Source organism: Eleutherodactylus coqui, chromosome 13, assembly GCF_035609145.1.
Source record: "Eleutherodactylus coqui strain aEleCoq1 chromosome 13, aEleCoq1.hap1, whole genome shotgun sequence".
Classification (NCBI taxonomy): domain Eukaryota; kingdom Metazoa; phylum Chordata; class Amphibia; order Anura; family Eleutherodactylidae; genus Eleutherodactylus; species Eleutherodactylus coqui.
The window spans coordinates 87398443-87422391 of NC_089849.1; the positions used below are offsets into that span (position 1 = coordinate 87398443).

Below are 23949 nucleotides of genomic sequence, written 5' to 3' on the forward strand. Positions count from 1 at the left end.
GGGATCTTCCTTCCCCCTCCCGATGTCAGTATTCTTGTATTATGCCATCACCAGGAGTTAGGGGTGGCGACATAATACATGAATTTAACATGTAGTCATGCCCCAGCTCGCTGGGGGCGTGTGTGGCCTGAGGAGAGGAAGCGTAGTCAGCTGAGACATTGCAAAAGGCTGGAGCAGCGGCAGAAGCACATACAGCATGGCAGGACCAAACTCGCTGAGGGGAACGCCAGTGGCACCAGGACACTGAGCGCCGGTGGCAACACCACACCAGATGAGTATGCATTTAATTTTGACCCCCTGAGGGGTGGGGTGGAGGGGCCCTATTGCACTGTGGGTCACCCTGAGGGGGTCACTATTACGTTGGGTGCTGCTGTGGGGTGTCGCTATTATCGCTGGGGTATGTTTACATGTGGCGGAAATGGGCAGGGCTGTTTCAAAATACAGCATGCAGATTTTGACTGCTTTTTGGATGTGGAAATGCTGCAGAATTTTCCACAGAAATTTCCGCTGAGGACGTTCTGCAGTTTTTCCGCATCCAAAAAGCAGTAAAAATCTGCACGCTGTCTATTTTGAAGCGGCTCTGTCTTTTTTAGAATGACGGAGGTAAAATCATACCTTGTGATAAGCCCCGCCCCCTGACATGTTGGCACTTTGCAGTAAATAAGTGGGTTTTGGGTTGCAGTTTGGGCACTCGGTCTCTAAAAGGTTCACCATCACTGCTATAAAGAATACTATACAGACTTGGAGCAGCTGTTTCACATTGTCTCATACCGGAGCCATACATATATTTTTGGGAAGCCCCATTGTAAACCTCGACTTCTGTCAGGCTTCGTCCACATCTGCGCAATAAATTCCATTGGTCTTTTCTGTCACAGGGGCAAGAAAACGAAGTTCATAGCTGTAACAGATCCATCATCTGACGAACACGGTAATTTAGTCTGTCAGCTGTCTGCAGTTGTATCTGCCATTTTACCAGAAAAAAACTTTTTTTTTTTCTAACTTTTTTGACGGATTTTGCGACAAAGACTTTGCCCCTTAGACGTGCGTGAGGCCATAACAGATGCATATGGAAAAAAAGAACAAACAGTGTTTCGACAGGAAAGGCAATCCAGCCTATCATAAGAACCCAGCAAGAACAAAAAGTACAAGGATAAACAGGCCGGTACTGCGTGAGATCGAAAGAAGATTCATGAGTCGACCACTAGAGGGCACCGGAGCCTGACAAACTGAAAGCAGATCCTGTAACATGCACACACCATCGGCAGCGCAAGGAGAAGACTTTTTAGTCTCATAACGGTCCCGCTGCTCAATTTTGTAGATATTAATTGAACTGGTCAGTAACGGAATTTTCACTTTTTTTTATCGAGCCGTTCAAACTCTGCACCATAGCGGGAAGATAAGCCCTACCCTAGTATTAACTACGTGTGGAATATATAGGGCAAGTCCTATCTTTTCTCACATGTATTATTAACGAGCGAGAATACTGCTAATGAAAACAAAACCATTGAAACCAATGGTCCTGCTTCGTGCCATTAGGTGGGCGTGATCATCACAGCTGCTTAACAGGACTAAATCACTTCCATGTGAAGAAACCCTTAGTTGTAAAACAGAGAAGCGCATGAGCAAATACGCTCACTTCTACGTAGCGTATTTGTGCATGAACAAGGTTCATCTGTTTTAGCCCTTAGGGTTGCTTCACATGAGCGTGTGTGCAGTATATTTGTGCATGAGCGAGGTTTGAAGAAGACTATAACCAGAAATTTCTAATAAAGTCTAATGAGGTCCAGCTATGCTCTTTTGCCTGCGTTTTGCGCAGCGCCCCACCCCCACCCCTTGTATATTTTCGAACCTGCCATAGACATCTATGGCAGTTCCACTGCGCAAAACGCGCTTATGAGAGAGAACCCATTGCAATCAATGGGTTCTATTCTCCGTGTGCAGAAGCCCTTATTTATAAGGTTTGCTCATATCTATACGCTTGCAGCCAAGTACCCGTCAATAACAGTTGGTCTCTGAGAAACCAAATCACCTTCTTTTTTTTTCATTAAAAAAGGGTTTTTCTTTGTGAAAAAAAGTCTTTAACTGGTCCGGACTCGCCCCATCATCCACTCCTATATGTCTCTATAGAGTAGTGAATTACAGAATTTATCCGTAATTTGCGAGTACTGAAGGAATTGTAGTAAGCTTATTGACCCAAATACGTGCTCGGCCTGGCCCATGGGGGAACAGGCGAACCTCCGGTGGGCCCAGAGCCAGTGTGGGTTCCCAGCTCCCATCTCCGCATGAGTTGTGCACATATTGGGTGAATGGGAGTCTACCAATTCCTGCCCGTTTGACTCAGAAAGAGGATAGGGAGAATCCAATGGCTGGATGTGCTTAAGGACAAAAATTTCCAAGAAGGTTGGGAAATATTGCAAAAAAGAATTCTCAAAGCACAATCGTTAACAATCCCTAAAAGAAGGAAGAAGGGGAAGCATTTAAAGAGACCAGGATGGATGAACACAGAACTTGCACATATGTTAAAAACAAAGAAAAATATGTTTATCAAATGGAAACAGAGGGGAATATCTAAAGAAGAAGATAATGCCGTCAGCAGAAACTGTAGGTCAAGTGTCAGAAAAGCTAAAGCTGATAATAAATTAATGCTTGCAAAAGAGGCCAAAAGCAATAATAAAGGATTTTGGGGAGTATGTCAAAAGCAAAAGAAAAGTCAAAGATGCTATTGGATGCTTACAGGATGAAAATGGTGAATTGGTTAAGAATGATGTTGAGAAGGCCAAACTTTTAAATTCCTACTTTGTATCTGTTTTCTCTCAGAAAGTAGATGGAACATCAACTGATCTTCCCTGTGCTATTGGTGGAATAAAATAATGCAGGCTATCTATAAGCTGAGAGATGGTGAGGGAACTCTTAGCTAACAAATGAGTTCAATTCCCAAGGTTCAGATGAAATACAGCCTAGGATACTAAAGGAAGCAGTAGAGGTAATTGCTGAGCCACTCGCCATAATCTTTGAAAATTCCTGGAGAACAGGAGAAGTCCCAGAAGATTGGAAAAGGCCAAATGTTGTCCTTATCTTCAAAAAAGGGAAGAAGGTGGATCCAGGAAACTACAGGCCTGTGAGCCTGACTTCTATACTGGGAAAGATCTTTGAACAAATTATTAAACAGCATGTATATAAGTACTTGGATAAGAATGGAGTAATTAACCGGAGCCAGCATGGGTTTGTAACAAACATGTCGTGTCAGACGAATCTAATTTCCTTCTATGACAGAATCACCGACTGGGTTGATCAGGGAAATGCAGTGGATATAGTATATCTTGGCTTAAGTAAAGCATTTGACAAAGTATCTTATACCATACTTATTGAAAAAATGACCAAATATGGGATTGACAAGGCAACGGTTAGGTGGATTCACAACTGGCTGAGCGATCGTACTCAAAGAGTGGTCATAAATGACTGCACATCCAAGTGGAAGAATGTATCAAGTGGGGTACCATAAGGCTCTGTACTAGGCCCAGTGTTGTTCAACATTTTTATAAATGATCTGGAGGAGGGAATTGATGGGAAACTGATCAAATTTTCCAACGACACAAAGCTAGGAGGGATAGCTAACACTAGGGAAGAGAGAATATTCAAAAAGATCTAGAAAAGATTAAACAGTGGGTGGCGACTAACAGAATGGTATTTAACAAAGAGAAATGCAAAGTCCTACATCTGCGCAAGAAAAATGAAAAAAAGCACATACAGAATGGGAGGAATTGGGCTAAGCAGCAGCACATGTGAAAAAGACGTGTTTACTAATAGATCATAGATTGAACATGAGTCAACAATGTGATGCAGCAGCCAGAAAGGCAAACACAATTCTGGGATGTATTAAGAGAAGCATAGAATCTAGATCACATGAGGTAATTATCCCCCTCTAGTCTTACTTAGTCAGACCTCATCGGGAATACTGTTTCCAGTTCTGGGCACCCCACTTTAAAAAAAGACATAGACAAACTGGAGCAAGTTCAGAGAAGAGTTACCAAGATGGTGAGCGGTCTGCAAATCATGTCCTATGAGGAACAGTTAAAGGATCTGGGAATGTTTAGCTTGCAGAAGAGAAGGCTGAGAGGAGACTTAATAGCTGTCTACAAATATCTGAAGGGCTGTCACAGTGCAGAGGGATCAGCCCTATTCTCATCTGCACAAGGAAAGACTAGAAGCAATGAGATGAAACTGAAAAGGAGGAGACACAAATTAGATATTGGACAGTGAGGGGGATCAATGAGTGGAACAGGTTACCACGGGAGGTGGTGAGTACTATTTCATTGGAAGTGTTCAAACAAAGGCTGGACAAATATCTGTCTTGTATGATTTAGTGAATCCTGCACTGAGCAGGGGGTTGGACCCGATAACCCTGGAGGTCCCTCCAAACTTTACCATTCTATTATTCTATGTTTAAGGCCGCCTGCAGACGGGCAGAAATTCCACGGCGGGATTTCCCACAGAATTTCCGCCCTTGGAAGTTGTCATAGGATTGCGTTAGCAAACGCAATCCTAGGCAGATGGCTACGGTTTGTTCGCGCGAAATCTCGCGCGGCAAATAAACCGCAGCATGTTCTATTTCTGTGCGGGGCTCGCAGAGTCCCGCACAGAAATGTCACTCACCGTCCGCCAGCTCCGGTCTGCGCATGCGCAGGCTGCCCGGAAGCCGGCACATGAAAGATCCGGAGCTGTGGGGCGCGGGTGAGTATGCGCTGCTCTCTGCAGGCACTCGGGTATGGTCCCGCGGCGAGAATTCTCGCTGCCAGATCTGACCCGGCCGTCTGCAGGCGGCCTTAGACACTTTTTTTTCGCCAAGTCTAGAAACAGGTTGTGTTTTCAAAGTAAAGAGGTGTGGCTTTGCAGTAAAGAGGGCATGGTCTTAAAGCTTATTCCATGCAGAATTTACACCAAGAAATCTCCACAGGGATTAGCTCCATTGAAATGGGCTGATTCGCGAGCAGATCCGCAGCAATAGCATGTGCAAATCTGCAGATTATGAAGCTAATCTGTTTGCACATATTCTAAATCGCACGGCGTAACTACCTTGTTTCTTTGAAAATAAGCCCTAGCCTTATTTTTGGGGAGGCTTGAAATATAAGTCCTCAGCCGCTCGTAGAACAACACTTCCTGGTAAGGGATTCATAATCCAGAAAGCGATGGCTGTGATTGGTTGTTCGACCGCTGCATTGAGTGGCTGAATTTATGAATCCCGTAACCAAGAAGTGATGTTGTATGAGGTGCTGAGGACTGCTGGAACCGTGTCAGAGATAAAGAGAGCAGTGGGAGGGACCTGGACCAAGTCTGCTAGGTAAGTATAGTAAGACCTCCCAGAAAATAAGACCTAGTGCCTCTTCTAGGGCAAAAATTGATATGATGGGGTCTTATTTTCGGGTAAACACGGTATTAGTAAATTGGCTCCTGTTTTTTCAACACTCCTTGTTGACTTCAATGTGGATTTCCAAACTGTAAGCAGAACCCCGATTTTGGCACTTATAAGGGTCTCAGCATCAAATCCCCACCAATCAGATATTTAGGGCATATACAATGGATTAAACCTTTTGATGTTGAGATTTTGCATCTCTGGTAGCCAAGACAATTTTCACACTTTTGATATGTACAAATTAAACCAAAATCAAAAATCCTAAGACTAAGGCCTAGTGCCCATGGCTGTGACGGGCTCCGCAAGTGGAATTCCGCAGCGGAGCCCTCCCAGAGTCCTTATACTTACCTCCGGATCTGCCACCCGACATCACGCATAACACTCCGGCGCGCATGCACAGTAGAGCACATGACGCGCCAGCAGTGTCCCATGACACACCCACAGTTCACATGACGCGGCCGGCGGTAGGTGGGGAAATATTTTCACTCTATCTTCCGCTGTGCTACAGCGGAAGATAGCGTTACAGACGGCTTCTGTTGACTGCAATGGAAGCCGTCCGCGCGTATGCCCGTGGCAAATAGAACATGCCGCGGGTGAGTACGGGAGAATTCACGGGGGGGAATTCCACGGTGGAATTCCGCACCATGATTATTGCACTATTAGGTGCAATAGAACCTAATAGCTGTGGGGCAGCGCTGCGGATTTCGGCCACGTAATAGGCAGTGGAAATCTGCCCGTGTGAATTAGCCTAAACCCACATACCTATATATTTTCTGAAAGTAGTCTAGCACATTTGTAGTGACCCAGAAGAGTCCTACAGAAAGGTGCCACTGTGGTGAGGTGGTTCAGGCATTCAGCTATGTCCCACAATGGGTTAAATGTAGTGCACGTTCAGTGACGGGAAAGCTGAAAAACAGGGTACAATACATCCGTGCTATTGGTTGTTGGCAGCCCTATTTCTCATTGGCCAGTCTGCCCTATAAGAAGGTTATTGAGATTGGCTTATAGACAGTAGTGTGACAGAAAGAGGGAGACTGTGAGTGGTCAGGTGACGGAGAGAAGAAAAGGTCCCGCATAACAATACCAGAAGTGCGCAGGGGACGGGGAGTTGTTCTAGGGAAAGCAAGCGGAGCAGACATACGTGCAGTGAGAGATGCGGTGAGGAGAAGCCAGGGGGAGGGAGCGGAACAAGCAGCAGAGTGTGGCAAAGTTTGCTCCAGGTGAGCCGTCATGAGGAAGGAGTCTGGAGAGGTTCTTCTTCCCGCCGGAGTCGGCAGCAAACCTGTAACCGTGAGTGGGAGCACCCAAGCGCCTTCAGCTCGGTCCAGTCCCTGGGGTGAGTGAGTCAGCACAGCATCTAGTGCCGTAATCCATTCAGTGTCACGGGAGGGGACCCCTTTAAAATATAACCTTTATTAAATACAATTTTAAAACTTTAAATATGTTTTTTTAGGACCAGTAGCAAAGGACAAACAGACATGTATCAAGTGAGGCTGATGCAAGAAAATCCAGATGCATATACACTAGCGGTAGCTATGTACTATCTTGAGCACCTACAATAAAGGTGCTGACAATACCCTACAGAACTCTCCCCTTCACCTATGTAATAATGACTACGGTGCCAGTGTGAACTTGTTTCTGGCAACGTAAAAGAGATGATCAATATATATGTCTCCACCCCTCTAAAAGGGCAAAATCGTGAGTAACCACCCTGCCGGGTAAAAAACGGCAATGTGGGAGGATATTACTCGGCAATCGTATATAGAGACTGCAGGACTCATCATAGCTGTGAGGTGTTGCAATGCTTAAATAGGGGCATTGGAGGTCTGGGAGATAACCCCCTTGGTTTAGGAATACTCAGGACTGGGTATACCGACAAAAGTGTGGGGTCAGCATACAACACGACCTAAAGCGGTTTAACCCCTAGTCTGAGAAGCCAACTCCAAATGGAGATAAGGAAACGGTTTGAGTGACGAATCGAATTCTGGGTCAAACTCAAACATGGATATTGGGTTCAGTGAGTTGGACCAGCAAGTTGGTTCGCGAGAGGTTCAGATTTTTTTTAATTAGATATTTTTTATTGAACATTTCCAACTTTTCTTTTACATATTTCAAATATATTATCAGTCATCAGTGTAATAACTGTTTCCCCTCCTCCATCCCTCCCTCCCTCCCTCGGTCTCTCTCTTAACAATTGGTCCAGTATATATGAGTAGCTTAGGTTCAGTAAGTTCCATCTCGTGTTCTGGTTATGTTATAAACAAAGAGGGTTTTAAACGATAAATGTCCATTATAGTTCCATTGTTTTCTTTTCTCTCGTCGTCCAGATACAAATGCAGATTGCTCCTGCTCGGCCCGGGTTAGATGTCATAGTTACAGATGCTGGCCCACACGGCATTCCGTATCTCTCTCCGCCCGTGCACCTCCTATCCCACTATCTGTCCTAGATTTGCTCTGGTTTGAGCCTGTATTCATCTAAGCCATATATCGTAATATTTTTGGCTATTTTTGCGTTTAACATATATGTTTTTTTCCCATGGAAGTATTTGGGCAACTTTATTTTTAAATTCACCTATTGTGGGAGGGTCTTCATCCGGCCGGTGCTGCGCAATTGTTTTTCTTGCCATATATAGCAGTCTGGCTACCGCTAGCTTTTCATTTTCATCTAATGCTAAGTCGTGGATGTAGCCCAGGGGCTTTGGGCATCGCCACATCATATGGATTAGGTCTGCCGTGTGGGTCTTACATCTTGCGCACATAGGGGAAGTTCTTATTCCTATATTATGTAGAAAGGCTGGGGTCTGGTATACTCTGTATCAAGTATATTTGAGACAGCCTGTGCGACTCACTCAGAGACAAACTAGGTATCATTTGTGGGATTTCCTCCCAGTGCGACTCCTCAATAGGGCCAATGTCCTCTTCCCATTTTGCCTTGGACCGCACCGGGTTGCGCGCATTCACTGTGTCCTGCACATGACAGTATAGTTGCGTGGTTTTCCCAGCCGTAGTGTTTGCGGTTCCGATTATATTAGCCACTATATTTGTTGCTACCGTTATTTCCGTCATGGCCACCTCCGCCCGGAAGGCGTGTCTTAACCGCAGGTATTTATAAAATTCCTTATTTGATCATAGTCTTGTCTTGATTCCTCGAAGGTTCTCATCCCCCCTCCATCTAATATTTGTGTCATTCTTATAATTCCTTTATCTTCCCATTCCTGGAAATCCTGCAATTTATAAATTTCTGGGAAACATGGATTGTTCCATATTGGAGTGTATTGTGTGCAACTAGTTATTCCCAACATAGACCTAGTTTTCCACCATGTTTTGTGAATAAGTAGTAGCGTGGGGGTATTTTGACCATTTCTACTGAACATACCTCTCTCTAGAACTTTGAATAAGTGTGACCCGGCGATACATTCCTTCAGAATCCGGAAGCAAGCATCTTGTGCTTCCTCCGATTCCTAACCCCTAAAATGTTGTAATTGGGAGGCTATGAAATATGACAGGGGGTTGGGTACTGCCAATCCGCCCTTCTCTTTACTCAGCACTTCCAGTTTAATGCAGGGGACTTTTCCCCTCCATATAAGTTCTCTAAACATTCTGTTGATTTTATTTAAAAAAGGGCTGTGTTATCCAATGTGGGGAATTATGCAGCAAGTATAGTAGCTGCGGCATCCAGATCATTTTAATAAGATTTGTCCTCCCACCACTGACAATGGAAGTTTGCGCCACACATGACGTTTTTGTTTCCACCTGGTAATGAGTGGTTCTAGATTTATCCTCCCATATTCACTGACCTTTCTAGTGATGTTAACTCCTAGATATTTAAATGTCGCGGTGCATTTCATAGTTATTTCTTTATTAATAATTTGCAGTTCGGGGACATCCACTGGCATTATTAGTGATTTAGACCAATTGATCGTCAATCCTGAGAAGGATCCGAATTCTTTAATTGTCATCTCCAAAGACCCCCCTGCATCCTCTAGAAATAGGAGTATATCATCCGCATATTAAGCATTTTTTTCCCTCCATATTTCCTCTCCGGAAACCCGCTATTCCCGGTTGAGCCCGTATTTTACACACAAGTGGTTCGATTGCCAGTGCAAACAACAGTGGTGACAGCGGGCACCCCTGTCTTGTTCCCCTGTGTAGTGGGAACATATCAGAGAACCCCCATTGATGAACACATCCGCCCCCACGTTTGTGTATAGCAGTCTGACCATACGCAGGAACCCTGGGCCGCACACCATTTTTTCTAGTACTTTCCAAAGATATAACCATTCAACAGTGTCAAAAGCCTTAGCGGCATCTAGGGAGCATATTATTCTGTTTCCCTCGTTGTCTGTTGGAATTTGTAGGTTCAAATACAGTCTGCGTATGTTCGCTGCCGTGGACCTCGCCGGTATAAACCCGTTTTGGTCCGGATGTACAAGGGTGGATACCACTCTGGAAAGTCGATTTGCCAGGGCTTTTGCTATAATTTTAACATCTGTATTTAACAGTGAGATTGGCCTGTACGAGTCTATCAGCGGGGGGTCCTTACCCGATTTTAGTAGAATTGTTATTTTTGCTTTTTTCATAGATGGCGGTAGTTCTCCCTGCTCCTCTGCCTCCCCTATAGTGTCCAAAAGACGTGGTAACAAGATATCCGTGAACTGCTTATAATATTCTATAGGAAAACCGTCCTCCCCAGGGGCCTTGTTGTTTTGCATGCTTTTCACCGCTTCCTGCAGCTCCTCCAAATCTAGTGGAACGTCAAGGAAAGCTTTCTGCTCCTCCGAGAGTTTGCGTGTTGTTATTTCTGCCAGATAGTCCTCTATCTGCTCCGCAGATTTATTCAGTCTGGAGGAGTACAGGGAGCAGTAAAAATCCTTAGCAATCTCCCTAATTGAGGGCATATCCCTAGCAATACTATCCCGCGCATCTTTAAGTTCTAGAATGTACGTAGAACTATTCTGTGCCCGGGCTATTACCGCTAGCATATGTCCCGTACGCTCCCCCTCTTCATAGTAGGGCTGTTTTTGAAACCCTTCTTTGGTGGCCGCCGTCTCCAGCGTGTATGTATTTAACGCTTCTTGGGCCTCCTTCCAGGCCTGCAGCGCTGATGTAGTGCCTTCTTTCACAAATTTGTCTTCCGATTCTTTTAGCCCCTTTTGCAGTCTCTGTCCCCTTTCTTTATGGCTATTTTTTGCCTGAGTGATTTGCTGTATGAATACTCCCCTCATGTAGGCTTTCATGGCCTCCCAGCACACCGCCATATTTGTTGATCCTTTATTTAATTCAGAGTACTCCACCAGAGTGATTTTAGGGTTTTCTTTATTTAGTATATTTAACCAGTGGGGATTTAGTTTCCGCCTCTTACTGGTATAAATGTCATTATTGCAGTGCTGTATAACTAATCGTAGCAGGGAGCGGTCCGATATGACTCTAGGTAGATATTCAATGGATAACGTGTCCCCATACAGTTTAACATTACCCACTGCTAAATCTATTCTTGATAGGGATTGATATGTAGTTGACTGACATGAATATTGCTTGTCGTTAGGGTGTGTCGTTCTCCATATATCTAGCAATGACGTTTCCTCTAATAAACGTCCTAGCGACGTCATACTATTCTCTCCCGGGGTATTTTCCACGCGTAGTCTGACCTGCAAGGAGTTAATAACAGAGTTGAAGTCTCCGATTATAAGTACTGGAGCATCCGGTGTCTCTGCCGTAATTCCCAGCACTTGATGCATTACTGAGCTGTTATATGGGAGTGGTATATATATTGAGATGAGGACACAGGTATAGTTATATACCTTGCAATTTAAGCAGACAAACCGGCCCTCCGCGTCTATCTTCTGTGTGAAGCACTTAAACGGGATGTTTCTATGTATGATTATGCTGACGTCTCTGGAGTGTCTCGTATGAGTAGAGTGAAAGCTATGTCCCATTCCCGCTACTTTAAAGGTGTCTATAGTGTCTTTAGCTAAGTGGGTTTCTTGTAGACATATAATGGCTGGGCCCTGTTCTTTAATTACTTGCAATACCACTGACCGTTTCGCCGGGTCACCCATTCCTCTCACATTCCATGAGATGACTAATTTTGGTACTTATCCCCGTTGTGTATTATATTCCTCAGAGTTACATGTTCCAGGCATCCCCCGCCAGCCCCGCCTAAGTGAGCGAGTCGCACCAGGAGGATCCGTGTCTCCTTATCATGATCACGCTGGCTGTCATATATCACACATGCATTGTCTAAGTACTGCAGAACATCACGCTTATCTGAGATCAAACTATTACAACCCATCTGTAAATATCCTGGTCCACCCTCCCGCCTTTTATAACTTTTCCCTAGTAACACCATACATTCTAGCTGTACACACAGAATAACATTCCCCCCTCCTATCTCTGAACAAAAGTTATATTGCATATTAACTTCCCTTCTATACATAACTTTTCCAGAACTATCACAATATAAGAGGACTGGGAGGACTCCCCTTCTAGTTAAGTTAGCTCCCCACTATCAATGAAACCACAACAAACTGGCTGGCGTTTAATATGTGGGTAGGCCACAGCTTTATTAAAATTTTTCTTTTAACCAAAACTTTGTAACTCGTAGTCTTCCATGCCGCTTAAAACTGCTTTGAAAATTGTAAAGTTACCGCAAAAAAAACAGGCGTAAGAAAGCCCCATGATGGGCCTGAACAGCCCTTCCATCCATCGCTGGCATCGAAAGAAATTTACTGCCACGAAGGATGCAGCATATCCCTATGCTGCACTCCGCCCCCCACATGCCAGCCACAACGCCTCCTCCACCCCGTCCTGTAATCCTGACAAAAACGTGTCGGTGCCAATGTCGCTAAGGTGTACACCGCCACCTCTAAACATCCCTATCTCTCTCTTCTCTAACTCCTAGTGCCTAATTGCTACCCCCCCCCTATCGACTGAACAAACTTCGACATTTTAAAATTCACGTTCTTTCTCGCTCTTTCTATTGCTTGCATATCCCGTGCTTCCCTCCAAAACCTTCTGGCTACGATATCCGACCAGACTAAAATAACTTCGTTAAAAAACTTTTTGAATCGACATAGGTCCTCCTTCATTAGTGTTAACAACTCTCCAACTTTTACCTTTCCTAGATCGTTGTAGCCAATTACCAAATTAATGTGGATTTGTTATTCTAGCACATTTGTGTGTGTATCATGGCTATACAACACTTCCCAACAATCAGGAAGTGTTAGAGGAGGCAGCGTCAGCTTCTTCTTCCTATCCATGCAGTACTGGAATTACTTCATAGAGCACAAATTTGAATGTTTAGAAAGTTTATATTGACTATGTGCCAATTAGGTCATTTAGAAGAACTGCACATCACATGAGATGTAAGTAACTAACACTGCTTGCTTGAATTGAATGTCTGATGACAAATAGAAAAAGTGTTTTTTCGTGAAGGACCATCAAAAGATGCAATAGCCCTCCTAGCAGGAGGAGAGGTCCAGAGCAATTTAAATGCTACAATTGCCAGTAATTGGCTCATTCTCCTTGGAGTTGTCCACAAGGCTGCCTACAAGAGACTCAAGGTGACCTCGCTAGACTACGAGAAATTGACAATATAGATGTCCCACTTATCATACCAATCTTCTTGAGGGAGGAGAGTTAATCTGCTACAACTACTCTCGCTTTACCAGGAAGTGAACCCATCAGTTTTCTGGTGGACACCAGAGCAGCCAGACTAATCTTTAGAGCATCTGATGTACCAACATGGGATGAGATTGGGAGGCAAAGTAATGGAGTTACAGGAGCCATTGCCTCAGCTCTTGGTCTTCCTAATTATGAGATCCCCTTCACTCTACAATGGCATGTACAGTTTAGAATCCAGTTTCATTATTTCCACTGAATTCAGAAGAGGGGAAAACAGAAATAGAGATTGAACATCAAATGCATGACTGCTTAGCATTAACCCTTTCAAATCCACTGTCTGACGTCTAAAGGCATTCTGATTAAAGGCTGTACAGCTCCAATGTCGGAAGACGTCCGGCAGGGTATTCTTACTGTAGATTAAAAGGCCGCTCTGTTGTCGGGGGGCCTCTCCAGCATGTCACATACCGCAGTACTAGCTCTAGTCAGCAGATGGCACCATTGTATAATGGCAGGAGGAGAAAGCCCCCTAGGAAACCCTGAAACCAAAATTGGATTGCAAAGGGTTAATGGGAAGTAAAATATTGTTGAAATCTCCATTACTAATGCACATTTTGAGTTTTTCGTAGATGGCTCCAGGTACCATCAAAATTGGCAAGCAAAAACAGGTTATGCAGTGGTAACCAACAATGAGGTAATCATACAGAAACTACTCCCTCCTGGGAAGTCTGTGCAGGAGGCTGAGCTGATGGGACTTGCTGAAGCTTGTAGACTGGCTGAATGTAAGACTGTTAAAGGGGTTGTCCCGCGACAGCAAGTGGGGTTAAACACTTCTGTAAGGCCATATTAATGCACTTTGTAATATACAGCGTGCATTAAATATTGGCCATACAGAAATTATACACTTACCCCCTCCGGTGCTGGCGTTCCCGTCTCCATGGCGACGACCAAACTTCTTCTCTGGTCGCACAAACAGTCGCGCTTGCGCACTGAAGATTCCTCTTCTGGATGGTCCGGGCTCACGAGCTGCGTTCTGGCTCCTCCCTCTTCTCCGCGTCATCGCGTAGCTCCGCCCCCGTCATGTGGTGCCGATCAGCTAATGAGGTGGCTGTAATCGTCAGTGGAGCTCAGACTGGAGAAGAACATCCACGGTGCACCATGGGAGAAGACCCGCAGTGCACCATGGGAGAAGACCAGCGGTGCACCTTGGGAAATGACGGCGGACATCTTGGAAGAAGATTTTTATAACTTCATGAAACAGCTTCATGGTGAGTAGAAACGCTCTAAAAACCGATTTACATGGGTAGTTTGTGATGCTTGCTTAACATGTGGGACTGGGGTGTGAAACATTTTTCGTTTTGGCCGCGGGACAACCCCTTTAATGTCTACACCGACACAAGGTATGCCTTTGGAGTCGCATTCAATTTTGCACCTTTATAGCACAGTACGATGATGGTTTATCTTATGTAAGTATTCCTAAAAAGACCCTCTTTAAAAGAGCAGCAGATGATATATTCAGACCAAATGGTAAACCTCATGTAGTTTCTATAAACATGGTGAATAAGGTTCTTAGCACCCTGTTCATTGTTCCTATGTTTGTGCAAATGTGGAAGAAATTAGTGCAGGCAACAGATTATTTAGATCAGATATTTGCTGTGTTAGGACCGGTAAATCAGACAAAGTGGTACAGTCTCAGATAGTCACTAACCAACATGCAATAGTACTTGATTACATTACAGTTGCCCAGGGGAAAATGCGCCAAGTAATTGGACCAACCTGTTGCCACTATTTATGTAAGGATCGGCGGTTCGCGGGTCCCTCGTGCCCTCACCGCTGGTCCTGTCACACGGGCTGCTGCTGTGCGGCGCAGGGGGGCCCCGGTCCTCATCACTTCCCCTGGCCGCTGAGCTCCTCCTCGCCGCCGGGTTGCCAGGGACGCGGTGGGTGTTGCCCCGCGTCGCGTCCTTGGTATCATAGCAACCAGGCATGCGTCTCCTGTCCTGCCTCCTGCAGGGCTGGGGGCGGGTTCCCCAGTGCTGCTGGGTGCACTCAGCTGCTGTCAGGCTCCCCGCCCCAATCAGCTGCTGGGGCGGGAGCTCTGACAGCATTTAAACCTGCTGGTGTCTGCAGACCAGTGCCAGTGTTAGTTTGGTCTTCCTGCTACACCAGGGTACCTTGTATTTCTGACTCCTGATACTAACTCTCTGCCTTTTGACCTGACGTTGCCTTTGCCTGACCCCCTTATACCGCGTACCCTCTCATTGACGGCCCGGATAGTCTGACTCTCCTTGCTCTTGTTTGTTCCAGTGTCTGCCCGTTTGTTAGTCCCAGTGTTCCCCTTCCTTAGTGAGTGTAGGGACCGTCGTCCAGTTGTCGCCCTGGGGCTTAGCCCAGGGGGGCAAGTAGGTAGGGACAGGGGTTGCGGGTATTTTCAGGGACTTCCAGTTTCCCGGACCCCGAGTCCTGACAATTTAGACCCCAAAGGTAATATTCAGGTAAAATCAAACTTACTGGTGTGAGGGATTATAAGAACCAAAGTACCTCCATCTTGTCTTTTCATATTCAGTTACAGAGGCGGCTAGTAGACTGTCAAAGTTAATGGACAATACTAACCTGATTTTAACTAACATTCACATGATGATTCAGCATAGAAGCTTAAAACGTTTAGTCTGTGATTACAAGCAATGTACATCTGGTATCGTGTGCTAGACACTGGTTCCCGTAAGACTCAAGGACCTACTCTTATGGTAAGAATGTGTGGGAAAGTCTAGATTGTCAAGAACCCACATACATTATTTTGCTAAAACGCCTTCATTTCTTTGAAATAATATATAAGACTGAAGCTTCTGAAATAAACCAGAACATTTCTAGCATACAGCCTCTTGCTGTGTGTGATTTTCTCCAAGCCGACTTGATACCCTAATTTGGCAATCGGTAACATATTGGAAGAAAACCCTTAGCTTTTCGCCGACACTGGTAATTGAGGAAATTAGGAACAAATAGTTGATAGAACATGAACAAACACAAGACTTCTGGTGGAGCGATATATTCTTCATGTTCAATCCTGCCAATTGGTTTAAATCTATTGGGGTATGGATCATGGGAATCATACAAGCCATATTTCAAATACTGCTGTTGTGTGTAGTTTGGGTAATATTGTGACAGCTCTGTTGAAAGTTCAATAAAAAACATCAGAAAAAAGATACAAAGAATAAACCATTTATGTAGTATGATCCAATGGTGAATTAAAGCAATCCAATGGTTAGGGGGCATTCTGGTGGTGGACCGGGGTCTCCATATGAGAAAGTGAACCAGGCTTGTGAACAAACCAAAGGTTTGTGAACTCCCCTTCTTGTCTGGCTTTGACCTTCTCTAAGGAACATATAGTGTTCACTTCATTATACCATTCTAGAATGGAGGGAACTGTGCTGTCTCTCCACTATCTGGGATACCACATATGTTTAAAGCATGGTCCAATGTATAGTCTATATCATGGTGATCAGCCCCACTGATAACTAACCATAGAGATTTAAGGCCCGCACCGAGATTTAGTGTGCACATATTTTTCACATGCGTAATACATGGTGCCTAACGCCCATTGATTACTATTGAGCCAATCAAACCTGCATTTTTTTCACATGCGTATTACACACCTAATGCGCACCAATATAGTCTATGGAGATTGGTGCATACCACCGTGGAAAATTGCAGCATGCTGCGATTTAAGTCCTGCGAGCGGAGGATCGCTATGATTCTCTGCTCGTGGACAGCGTGCACTGCATTACCAGCGGCTGGATTATTGCCGCGAGTAACGCAATGCCAAATCGTCCGTGGAACAGGGGCCCTAAAAAGCAGCTCTGCCCTAGTAATAATGCTGCGTTTTTACTTTCGCCTTTGTGAGAGTAGCCTTAGTTTAGCATTGCAAGATGTAGTTTCTTCTCTTCCCAGTCCATACAACACTATGGGAGTTACAGAGGCGGCTAGTAGACTGTCAAAGTCGTTCATAGATAGTGACAATTAAATTAAACAATTCAGTAGATTTCTAGTGGTGAGAACCAATGGTTTTGTTATCTACGCCACGTTGGTATCGTGGCCTAATCTTTGATCCACCCAAAGCCGTCTTTTACCTCTAAAGGACCTTTCACACAGATGGAATTATTTCGCCGGGACGTACTGCGAGACGTAGGCAGCCGCTGCAGAGTTCGGCACCAAAGTCTGCAGGTCTAACAGCAGATCTTGATAAAGAATTGCAGGCAGATTTAAGACATTTTCAATTCTGCATCAAGATCCACGGGTTCAGAATTTACTGCGTCTTGTGGTACATCTTGTGGGCTAATTCTGCCTGTGTGAAGAGTCCCTTAAAGGGATTTACAGGAATTGAATAAAATGGCCTTTTCTCCAAGAGGTGACTGTGTGATACCAGAGTGATAATGGTCAGCACATGTATGATGCAGTGCAAGAAGATAACACTTTGCGCAAGATACATGAATGTGAATTTGCTGTTAACCCTTTCCAATCCACTGTCTAACGTCTGAAGACATTATGATTTAAGGCTGTACAGCTCTGATGTTGGAAGACGTCCGTCAGGGTTCTCTTACTGTATATTGCCAGGTTCTCTGCTGTCGGAGCCTATCCAACATGTCAACTCATGCAGTACTGGCTTTAGCCAGCAGATAGTGCTGTTGTATAACGGCAGAAAAAGAGTAAGCCCCCTAGGAAAAGCAGGATACAAATTGGATTGGAAAGGGTTAAATATCTATATTTACTGTACAATGATTTTACAAATTTAGTAGAGGAAAACTGAGATTTGCTATTTTTAGTGCAGGCTTTAGAAAGGTACATAAGAAACTTGTACTATGAAAATACCGGAATTTCCGCTTTATAAGACACACTTCTCTTCCCCTCAAAATGGGGGGGGGGGAGTCGCTGCGTCTTATAAAGCAAACGTGCCAAAATTCATCACATCGGCATTTGTTCACGCGATCGCACGTGCGATCACACTAACTGCATCGCGGTTGCGCAAATAAACTTGCGATCGAGCTAACAAATGTGTGATCAGTTAGCGTTTCTCTCTCCTCCCCACTGTTGCCCATATGTGCCCCTAATTGGTGGTGAACGTCGGCAGGAACTGCTGCTGCTTCTCCGTCTCCACCAATCGGCTTCCTACCTTCCTCCTGCCATACACAAGTGCCACTGTGACACGGAGCTCCGGTATTTCAGACCTCTGCTGCTCCTTCTGCTCCGGCGCCCGGCACTATCCCCGGGTGAATTGAAAATATTTTTTCCCTATTTTCCCCCTCTTATCATCCAGTGCGTCTCATAACGCTAAAAATACGATATACTGTGATTCTCCTACCTTTAATTCTGTGTTGCCCTTCAGTCGCTCCCTTAGAGACTGTAGCACAGGGGTCTCAGAGATAGGGATCCTCTCTTCCTTCGGAGGGATCGTGTCTTCTCTTTCTGTCTGACTCTCCGATGCATCTTCTCCAGATTTGCTTTTGGACCTGGACTTCACGAGTTTCTTTCGAGAACTCTTTGTGCTTGATCTTGCAGCCCCGCTCTTACTGCTCTCATTCAGAGAACGTTGGGTTTCTCTTAAGAAGAAAAACATTATTTTGCTGTCTTCCTCCTTCTACAAGTTGTGTCTTTCTGTCCATATACTAGACATCCACAGAACCAGACTTCATACTACCCAAATGTTCTTTTGCCGTCTGAAGTATCACATTTCAGAAGTTGAAACCTCCACATTTATTATGTATGTTGCAGAGTAATTACCAAATCAACAACTGATTGTCACAGTATGAGGTCCTACATTAGTTTAATAGTCTCCTGTCACACAGCCATCCCTACCAAAATCAGCTACTGATACATTATTGAAAATGTGAATTCTAGTCCTACACTCAGTCTGTAGGGTGAAATCCCATAAACTGAGTTTTCCTTAAAGGGGTTGTCTCGCGAAATCAAGTGGGTCTATACACTTCTGTATGGCCATATTAATGCACTTTGTAATGTACATTGTGCATTAATTATGAGCCATACAGAAGTTATTCACTTACCTGTTCCGTTGCTAGCGTCCTCGTCTCCATGGTTCCGTCTAAATTCGCTGGCAGCTTGCTTTTTTAGACGCACTTGCGCAGTCCGGTCTTCTCCTTTCAGCACGAGCCGCTTCAGTGTGCTCGCCGCTACAGCTCTTCTGCGCATGCGCAGACGAGCTGTCACTGCTCGGGAGCGCGCTGGAGCGGCCATTCTGTACCATCCTCTGTTAGAGGAAGGTGCAGAGCCGCCCAGCTGTCCCGCCAAGCCCCCCAGCTGTCCCGCCGTCCTGCCGTCCTGCCGCCCAGGTAAGTGATGGGCCGGGGGGGGGGGGGGCTGCCGCTGTGATGGGGGGGCTGTCGCTTTGATGGGGGGGCTGTCGCTGCGCCGGGGGGGGGGGCTGCCGCTGTGATGGGGGGGCTGTCGCTTTGATAAGGGGGCTGTCGCTGTGCCTGGGGGGGGGGGCTGCTGCTGTGATGGGGGGGCTGTCGCTGTCTGGGGGGGCTGCCGCTGTGATGGGGGGGTTGTCGCTTTGATGGGGGGGCTGTCGCTGCGCTGGGGGGGGGCTGCACCGGGGGGGCTGCCGCTGTGATGGGGGGGCTGTCGCTTTGATGGGGGGGCTGTCGCTGTGCCGGGGGGGGGGCTGCCGCTGTGATGGGGGGGCTGTCGCTGTGCCGGGGGGGCTGCCGCTGTGATGGGGGGGCTGTCGCTTTGATGGGGGGGCTGTTGCTGCGCCGGGGGGGGCTGCCGCTGTGATGGGGGGGCTGTCGCTTTGATGGGGGGGCTGTCGCTGTGCCAGGGGGGGGGCTGCCGCTGTGATGGGGGGGCTGTCGCTTTGATGGGGGGGCTGTCGCTGTGCCGGGGGGGGGCTGCCGCTGTGATGGGGGGGCTGTCGCTGTGATGGGGGGGCTGCCGCTGTGATGGGGGGGCTGTCGCTGTGATGCGGGGGCTGCCGCTGTGCCGGGGGGGGGGCTGCGCCGGTTACCTGCTGCCTGGCGGTGGGTGACTGTGTGCCGTGGTCGGCCGCGTTCAATCCCGGGGTCCGGTCGGCGGCTGCGGGGCGTCTGGTTGTCAGGGAGACACAGCTGGTAGCGTCTCGGGAGCGCGCACGTCGGGCTACAGCAAGCGATGGGAAAAGAGCTGGCGGCAATCTTGGGAAAATTTTTATAAGTTGCTGAAACGCTGGAACTGTAAGTACAAACCAGCTAGAAAAGTCATTTACAGGGGGGCTTAGTAATGTATGCTTAATTAGGGGGACTGGGCAAAAAAAAAAATTCAGTGCTTCCTCGAGACAACCCCTTTAATTATAGAATAACCATGGTAGTTAAAAGATCGTGTATCTCTTCAATTATGAAGAGGAAACAAGCCTCAGCCTCTGACAAGTAATAGATAAGGAGCCCTAGCTGAGAAATCTTTCCTGGGTTTCAGCAAAGAATCAGCTGTCATTCGATGGTCTAAATGTTTCTGTGGGCCACAAAGTCACCGTATTCTATAGTAAAGAAACAGAAAGTCTATTAAAATAGTTATAGACCAATTATAATTCCAAAGATGGAGTGTTTAAATGTAAACACAAAAACAACATGATTAGGAGATCGGTGACACCCCGCAGAACAAATATGGACAGCACTGTGTTACGTGGGTTAAATGGCCACAGCAGCCCTTTACTGTCATTACTAATTAAGCCACATATAATAACAATACATAACAGTAAGATATTGAAATAGGTAATTCGAGGACATTAGTTTTGTTCAAAAACTTCTTCAGCCTAACAGAATGGATACTCACCCTTCCAGGCTCCCCGCTGCAGGCAGAGCAACTAAATCCGTACATGTCTGGCTAATGGCCCTACATGCTCCCGCTGGCATTTGAATGATAATCATCCCGTGTAAATGCATGCAATGACTAAACGAGAATTGTTCATTTGTTCAGTTTCTGCATGCAGAAAACTGAGCGACATGCCACTCAGTGTTAGCAGCAGTCGGTCACTTCTGAATGAGTGTCTGCTTACTGTGAATGGAGGCTGGCAGGAGGAGAATGCTCCCCGGCCCACTCTGCATCCATTCCAGCAGCACTGTGAGTGATGCCAACGATACTCGCTCCTGTGTAACAGCACCACTGGGGCGAGTATCCGCATTGCTTGCCCGACGTGGGCCATCACCGAGAGATTTAACCCCTTAATGACACGGCCTATTTTGGTGTTGAGGACCAAGCGATTTTTGGTATTTTTCCATCTCCATTTTTCAAAAGCCATAACGTTTTTATTTTTCCGTCGACGCGGCCGTATAAGGGCTTGTTTTTTGCGTGGCAAGCTGTAGTTTTTATCGGTGCCACTTTTGGGTACATAGACTATATTGTAAAACTTTTATTATTTTTTTTATGATAACAGGGAGAGAAAACTACTCAAATGTGCCGTAGATTTTTTTTTTACAGCGTTAACCATGCAGCATAAATGACACACTGAATTTTTTCTGTACGGTTACAACGATACCAAAATTCTTATATTTTTTTTTAGGTTTTTACACTTTTTTGCAATAAAAACCCTTTTTTTTGGAAATCTTTTTTTTTCTCTATAGCTGCATTCAAAGTCCTGTAACTTTTTTATTTGTTTATGTACGGAGCTCTATAAGGGCTTATTTTTTGCGAGACCAGCTGTAGTTTTTATTGGTACCATTGGGGAATGTACGGCTTTTTTGATCAATTTTATTGCATTTTTTGTCTCTGTTTTTTAGCGTTTTTTTTAACGCTTTTCGCCGTACAAAATAAAAAGCTTGTTCAACTTTTTGTACACGTCGTTACGGACGCGTGAATACCAAATATGTGGGGTTTAATTATTTTTTTTTACCTTTTTTTTATGCTAATATGAGAAAAAGCACAAAAAAAGGTTTTTTTTAACTTTTTAAAAAAATTTTCTTTTTATTTTTTTACACAATAGGAGTCCCTCTGAGGGACTTGCAGCACTGTACCTATGATCGCTGTGATAAGGCATGGCAGAGCTACTGCTCTGCCATGCCTTATCGCTTATACAGCGATCATAGGCATTGGCAACACAGGACGCCACTGTCTGGCGCCCTGTTGCCATGGCGACAGGCCGGGCTCTCGCGATAACATCATGAGAGCCGGCCGGAGACACAGAGGGAGCGCGCTACTTAGATCGCGGCAGGGAAGAGGTTAACAGCGGGGGGCTGACAGCCGGCTCCCGCTGCGGGATAGCGTGAGGTCAGTCATGATCTCGCGCTATCCCGATGACGTACCGGTACGTCATTTTGCGCAAAGTACCTGCCTTCCATGACGTACTAGTACGTCATATAGCGGGAAGGGGTTAGAGACTATCTTGCTTCAGCTACCTTTGTGGCCGTCAGTGACAGCAGCCCTCTAGCTCACCTGAACACTGCCAAATTGGGTGCCTTAGAGCAATGGTGTGTCTCCCGTCTTGCCAATTTCCACTTCACAATCAAGTTCTGCGCTGGACTGGTCTGACTGATGGGACTGCCAAATCGTCCAATCTGTCCAGGATCACCACGGAGGTCCTGGACAGCAATGTAAACTTTAGAGCAATCCTGTGTGCAGCAGCCCATAAATCACTCGGACAGACGCTGAGAAACTGGTTGTTTGCCCAAACCTGATGTTCATTCAAGTCAGCCCTGCTTTCTACCGGAGAGCACTGCAGCCACAGATCTTCAGAAATGTAAAGAATCTTCATAGAAGTACTAAAGAACACTCGAGCACAGTGTTTCAGGAATGGCAAAACTGTTAGTGGGGTTTATAAAGGATATTTTCCTGTCAGTTCATTCTATATAGCTCTTCCTTAGCTCAGGTGCTGCCCCGTCAAAGTTTGCTTATCCATGTATAAAGTATTGAACAATATATATGCAAGTTCTATATGCAATTTCTGGTACATACGAATAATGCAGACAACCATAAGCCTGAAAGTAAATGGCGTGCTTGTCATTTACCTACATAGTGTGTTAGTTTTATTTCGCTACCAAACGCTCTTAATCCAGGCACTGGCGTCACGATTACCTAATTCCATTAGTCGTCCAGAACCTGTTATATACCTTCAACGGTGCACAAGATTACAAAGAGCATGCTGCACTTATTGCCACCGTGACACGGCTCCTCAGCCACATCTTAGAAACCGCACAGAGAGTGTAGGCCTCTTCCCGCTTGTTGTACCTCCACCTGGCAGTCCCAGACTGTAAGACACGCAGGTGTGAATTAATTTGATAAGAGTACCACTGCACTAGGCCTTGTCACAAGAACATGCATACTCAACTCACGGTCTCGCTCTTTTTTGGGGGCTCACTCCTCTAGCAGCATTTCTGGTGGTGTGCGGGAAATCTCTTTTCTTCCTCCATCTTCAGCACATGAGGGCTGAAGGTGCCCCCATGCGCCTCTGTACTTTCTTAACTCCAGAAGAAGATGGACTCCCTTTCCCGCTCTCATTGCACTCACATTTATACCTTCTCTCACCCCACGTGACAGGACAGAATTGATACTTTTGCAGACAGTCAGCTCATGCATTGCAGACATTAAAGGGGTTGTCCCGCGCCGAAACGGGTTTTTTTTTTTTCAACCCCCCCCCCGTTCGGCGCGAGACAACCCCGATGCAGGGAAGTAAAGAAAGTTTACCGGAGCGCTTACCTTAATCCCCGCGCTCCATAGTAACATAGTAACATAGTAACACGGAGCTACACGGAGCCGCTCTCTGGCACGAGCGGCTCCATAGAAGACTGCTGAAGACCCGGACTGCGCAAGCGCGGCTAATTTGGCCATCGGAGGCCAAAAATTAGTCGGCACCATGGAGACGAGGACGCCAGCAACGGAGCAGGTAAGTAAAAAACTTTTTATAACTTCTGTATGGCTCATAATTAATGCACAATGTATAT

At 45.8% G+C, this 23949-nt stretch overlaps 1 protein-coding gene across 2 annotated transcripts in view; it reads right to left on the reverse strand.

The window, feature by feature from the left end:
• LOC136588706 (calcium-binding protein 2-like) overlaps window positions 1-22619 on the reverse strand; it is a 58175-nt gene extending 35556 nt beyond the window's left edge. The window contains exons 1-2 of one of the 2 annotated variants that reach the window (XM_066588122.1): window positions 22445-22619; window positions 18387-18624 (exon numbers count right to left, since the gene is read on the reverse strand). Coding sequence is in view for 1 of the 2 variants with exons in the window: in XM_066588118.1 (XP_066444215.1) it covers window positions 18387-18641 (255 nt within the window). In the remaining variant the exon portion in view is untranslated. Of the gene's footprint in view, window positions 1-18386; window positions 18642-22444 lie in introns of those variants that run through there. The other variant, XM_066588118.1, reaches the window with a different exon arrangement.
• Between the last annotated feature and the right edge of the window lie 1330 nt (window positions 22620-23949).